The sequence below is a fragment of the Toxorhynchites rutilus genome, chromosome 2, assembly GCF_029784135.1.
Source record: "Toxorhynchites rutilus septentrionalis strain SRP chromosome 2, ASM2978413v1, whole genome shotgun sequence".
Lineage (NCBI taxonomy): Eukaryota > Metazoa > Arthropoda > Insecta > Diptera > Culicidae > Toxorhynchites > Toxorhynchites rutilus.
In genome coordinates this window covers 11,346,438-11,352,013 of record NC_073745.1, presented here as the reverse complement: position 1 = coordinate 11,352,013, position 5,576 = coordinate 11,346,438, and the positions used below count along the sequence as shown (strand labels likewise).

Genomic DNA, 5,576 nt, shown 5'->3' with positions numbered 1-5,576 from the left:
CCGGCCAGAAGATGGTCGGGCCCTCGTGCAGCTTCAATAGTGGTAGTAAGCGCTTCTGTAGGCACTCCTTAAGGTAAACCTGCCCGTTTACCGTGCCGGTCATCACGAAGGGGGCGCTCCGCCACACCATGTACTTTTTGGCAAACTTGGATAGTTTCTGCTTGCGAATCTCCTCCGGAACGCTGAATTTGTCCTCTGCGGAGAAGAACAACAGGCCCGGCAGCTGACGAAAGTCCGCTTTGACGTAGGTTTCGTCGTCCATTACCAGGCAATGCGGCTTCGTCAGCATTTCGGTGTACAGCTTCCGGGCTCGCGTCTTCCCCACCATGTTTTGCCTTTCGTCGCGGTCAGGAGCCTTCCGAACCTTGTATGTACGCAGGCCCTCCCGCTGCTTGGTCCGCTGGACGAATGAACTTGACAAATTCAGCTTATTGGCGACATCCCGGACCGAACTTCTCGGATCACGTCTAAACTGCTTAACTACGCGCTTGTGATCTTTTTCACTGACGGAGCATCCATTTTTGCCGTTCTTCACCTTCCGGTCGATGGTTAGGTTCTCGAAGTATCGTTTTAGTACTCTGCTGACCGTGGATTGGACGATTCCCAGCATCTTACCGATGTCCCGATGTGACAACTCCGTATTCTCGAAATGAGTGCGCAGGATTAATTCACGACGCTCTTTTTCGTTCGACGACATTTTTCCAAATTTACGAAAAATTGACAGTGAAGCATGGCCAACGTGATCTATACACTCTTATCTGATTATAAGCGAAAGCTGAAGATATAATTCCTAAAAATTAAATTTCTACAGCGTTTTTTCCGTGATGCAATTTGATGTGACACACCCTTTACAAAGAATATTTGTTTATAATCTAATAACCAGCAATGTGGACTGTCCCGAACTGTTACGTCAAGTTCCGTGGAATATTCCTCTCCTTCGTTTTCGTAATTCATCGTTATTTCTTATGCCATTCCATAGAACGAATTATGGTTTCAACAATAGTTTCAATTTGTGTTTACGTTCTTTTAACAATATTAGTGATGTGTTTGATTTTACTCTGTCCAAGAATGTGTTTAGTACTAGAATAAGAAACTTAGAATAATTTAGATCTTAAGGTTTCAGTCTGTACGACGTTGTCGAAGATGGTGGAATAAAATAAAAATAAAAAATAAAAATAAATCCTTTTTTTTGCTGGTTCAATATTTTTTTATAAAAGCTAGCCAGCTAGCTAGCTAGACTTCAACTTGATATGTCGATCATCTAAAACGGTCCAGTGGTTCAAAAGTTATGAATTTAAAAAAAAAGTCATTTTTGGGAAAAAGTGGAAATAATTGATTTTTCGAACCACCCTAAAATGGAAATGGTCACCCTAGCGAAAAAATGAAAAATACGGGTCTAATGTTTTGTGGTACAGAAAAAAATAACTACTTTTCACGAAAATCTGGGAACCACTATATCGGTTTGGCATGGGATGGCTTACAGTAACAGTATATTTTCACCAAACGCACTGCGCGTATTGAATTAGGAAGTGGAGAAAAATAACATTGAGTTGAGTGTGTAAGAAAAAGAAAAATCGATTCAAGATCGATAAAGGTCTAAAAGAAAGAAAGTTGGAGGGAGAGATACATTGTGGATTTATTTTACATAAAAGCACACTTATCAAAAACTGCATAAAAGTAGATAATATTTCAAAAAACAGGATTTTTTTTAGGATTAAACTGTTTGACTAGATCGAAAACTGGAAGAATCCAGTTTAAACTGAAACATTAGCTGATCCTGGTTGTGGCATTAGAAGAGTAAACGGCTTGGGAAATGCACTGAAAACGGTAGTTAATGGAACATTACCAACAATTATAAGTCTTGATTGTTTCAATCGAACAGAAAAAAAAGTCTAGAAAGAATAGGTAGTCTGCGCGAAGATTTGATAGAATTTACGCTCGCAAAGATCTTGATATGTACGGATACTGCTATCACTAAAATAATTGTTGAAATGATTTCCTGAGTTAGAAAGAGTATTTGTCCTCCGTGTGTGAGGCGAGGTGAGTGCTAGTGAGTGCAAGGCAAAGGAACCGTGTATAAAGCGCAATAATTTGGAATTGAACGCCTTATCTTTTTGTAACAGCTGTAATCCTAATATTTGCGCGAGGAACAAGATAGATGAATAGTAGTCAAGATGTTTGTGTTCGAAAAAGCATGCCGAATGCACTGATCGAGATTACGGTTTTTATTTCTTAAACGCGATTTTATTTTCACCAATTTTATTTCTCAAAATTTGTCTTAGGGTGTTACTTTGATTCATACGATGGAAAATGCTTCGAAGACGCTTGTGTGAACAACGTTCTTTTCAAAACCAGAAGTCGAATAAAAAAAACCTTACTTTGATGGATTATAAGTATTTATCGGACACCAGTGCTAAAATAGCCCACGATTTTCAAGCATTGCTTATAGTTTTTATGTCACGATATGGGTTTTAAGACTCGGTCACATCGAATCATAGCAAAAAGTCCAATGAGAAATTATTTTGAGCTAACTTAGAAATCAGGGTAACATAAGTGAAAGATAAATCCAAGCAATTCGTCCAATTACATGTTGTCACTTTTGATGGCTTTGACGTGTAATTGAATCGCGTGTGTTTTTTTTTTCATTTTCTCACGAGTGCCTTTTTTTGCCGGCAATTGGCCATCAAATCCATCGAAATTTTACTTATGCAGGAATGTTAACGAACTGCGTTGTGCAAACCAACAAACGAACCAGTTGTGCAAATCAACGTATGAAGCCGATCTTTCCTGACAACATAATTTCCAACATTCTAATCAATTTAGGAAAAAATCCAATAAATTGAATCCATTCACTTTCCCGCGAGTGAATGCTGTTTGCTAAATACGGGCAGCCACGGCAGATCGATTCTCTCCAAGACGGAGTGAATCCCCGATGCGTGTTTTCTTTTTGTTTTTCTGGACTCAAGTGGGGTCTAGTGTAAACACTGGAGTATGTTAAATAGCGCTGAAATGGTCCAAATTCCACACAGTTCTCCCTCGACGATAATCGTCTCATTAGGAACAATATCGGCAGCATGGGTACGTATAATAAGTGGAACAAGTTTTGTATGGTATGGATTGTTTTGGGTTGTTTGCTTGCGGTCGAGGTTTCGGCTACCAAAAACATGCCAGACGACGCTCGGAAGCTACGGAACCTGTTTCCGCTGACGCTGGTGCATATCAACGATTTTCATGCTAGGTAAATGCTGTACCCGCGTATGCGGTGCGCGTTCCGTTGATACAGTCTTTGCTATTTTTAGATTCGAGGAAACCAATCTAAAATCCAATAATTGCACCGCGACTGAGAGAAGCACTGTTGGCTGCATTGCTGGAATCTCGCGTGTTTACACCACAATCAAACGTCTGCTGAAGGAATACCGAAACAAGAATGTGATCTATTTGAACGCCGGTGACAATTTCCAGGGAACGTTGTGGTACAATTTGCTGCGCTGGAATGTTACGGCGGCATTCATCAAGAAACTGCGACCCACTGTTATGGTACGCCTGTATGTAAAGCTCTGTAATAGACTAAATTCTATTCTGTTCTTCAACAGACTCTAGGTAATCATGAGTTCGATCATGGTCCGAAAGGGCTGGCACCTTATCTGAAGGAGTTGGACAAAGCCAACATTCCTACCGTTGTTGCCAACTTAGAGTTGAATGGAGAGAAAGAACTAAAACATTCGAATATCAAGAAGTCAGTCATCTTTGAAATTGATGGGAGAAAAGTTGGAATTATTGGCGTGCTATACGACAAAACACATGTGAGTGAATAGATTCATTGATTGCATCGAAAATATTAATATTTTAATATTTTGTATGATTTTTTCAGACCGTCGCTCAAACGGGCAATGTGACTTTCTCCAACGCTATCCAAGCAGTGAAGGACCAAGCACAAATATTGCGTAAGCGCGGGATACAGCATATCATTGTTCTCTCTCATTGCGGTTTGGATGAAGATAAAAAACTCGCCACCGAAGCAGGTGAGCTTATCGATCTAATTGTTGGCGCACATTCACATTCCTTCTTGTATCCGAGTGACTCGAAGGCTCCATATGACGCAAAGGTGGATGTGATCGAAGGAGATTATCCGCTGTTGGTGAAGAGTAAGAACAGTTCGAAAATGGTGAGTGATAATGCTTCGATGGAATCATCTAAACTCAATTTCGATTTTCTGTATAGACCCCTGTTGTCCAAGCGAAGGCATTTGGGAAATATGTCGGCCGGCTCACGGTTTACTTTGACAATGATGGTAATTTGAAATATTGGGAAGGCTATCCGGTGTATGTTGATGGGTCTGTTGAGCAAGACAGAAAAGTCGAAAAAGATATAAAACTGTGGCGCAAACGAGTACTTGAACTGGGATCAACCGTTATCGGACACACAAATGTTCGTTTGAATCGGGATTCTTGCAGATACCTGGAATGTTCTCTGGGTACCGTAGTTGCTGATGCCTTCTCGAGCCAAGTCAGTATTGCGATTCAATAAATATGTTACATTGTAACCATGCTCTTTAATGTTCTTTAGTGGACTAACGAAACTTTCAGACCAGCGGCAATCATCCAGGCAGGAAATTTCAGAAACCCAATTTACCCCGGAGGTATGCTATCATTTGTTCATGATACTCATCCCGTGAAGTTTGTTTCTCCGAATCACTTTCAGACATTACAAATGGACTTGTCATCGAGGCTGCTCCCTTCGGGTCAACGGTTGATCTTATTCGCCTTCGTGGACAAGATATTTGGGCAGCGGCAGAACATTCCTTCACCTGGGATGATGAAAATCGAACCAACTGTCTTCAAGTGTCCGGCTTGAGAATTCGCATAGATGTGACCAAGCCATTCTACAATCGAGTTGTTTCGATCGATGTCCGCAACCAATTCGACACCAAGAACGAAGTCTACCAGCCACTGAATACTGCCAGCGAGTATTACGTGGCGGTTCCCTCCTACCTTGCCGATGGTAAAGATGGTTTCGCTTGGATGAAAAATGCCACCTCTCGACAGACCGGACCGCTGGATTCGGACGCATTTTCAGAACATGTGGCGAAGGTGGGTGTAATTGATGATATCCAGAGAGGACGCATTCAGGTCTGTGCAATCAACTGGGATTGCAAGACTAATGTTGCACTTTCATTGAACGAAGATGGAACTCCGCTATTGTAATAAACACCGCCAGTAGGTGGGTGATCAATTCTTAGCAAAGCGTAATCATATGTGGCAGAACGTTGAGAAATAATAACAAAGTTTCTATTACAATTCGATTCTAATTTCGGATACCGGTGGAAAAATCTACAAAAATAATTCAATGGAATAAACATTCTTTGAATCCTACTTTTGTTAAGTCTTCTTCAAAAATGGTTGCCATAGGAAAGTCCAGGCAAGTTTCAGTCATTACAACCACGACGTTGCGCTTCATTGGGAAGACGTTTTTCACCAACACCTTCAGCCACTCCGTTTGGGTACTCACGACCGACCTCGACTGTCGCTTTCGCATAATGTTCATTTTGGCATCCCGGCCAAAGAAGCAGAATGATG

General features: G+C 41.1%; 1 protein-coding gene across 1 annotated transcript; it reads left to right on the top strand.

Moving 5' to 3' along the window:
* The first annotated feature begins 3,013 nt into the window (after window positions 1–3,013).
* Window positions 3,014–5,320, top strand: LOC129768782 (apyrase-like). Its single transcript, XM_055770658.1, has 7 exons — window positions 3,014–3,238; window positions 3,300–3,537; window positions 3,594–3,803; window positions 3,872–4,165; window positions 4,222–4,506; window positions 4,567–4,639; window positions 4,702–5,320. Exons 1-7 carry the CDS (start codon window positions 3,075–3,077, stop codon window positions 5,202–5,204), a joined length of 1,767 nt encoding a protein of 588 aa, XP_055626633.1. The 5' UTR covers window positions 3,014–3,074; the 3' UTR covers window positions 5,205–5,320.
* Window positions 5,321–5,576: the final 256 nt, after the last annotated feature.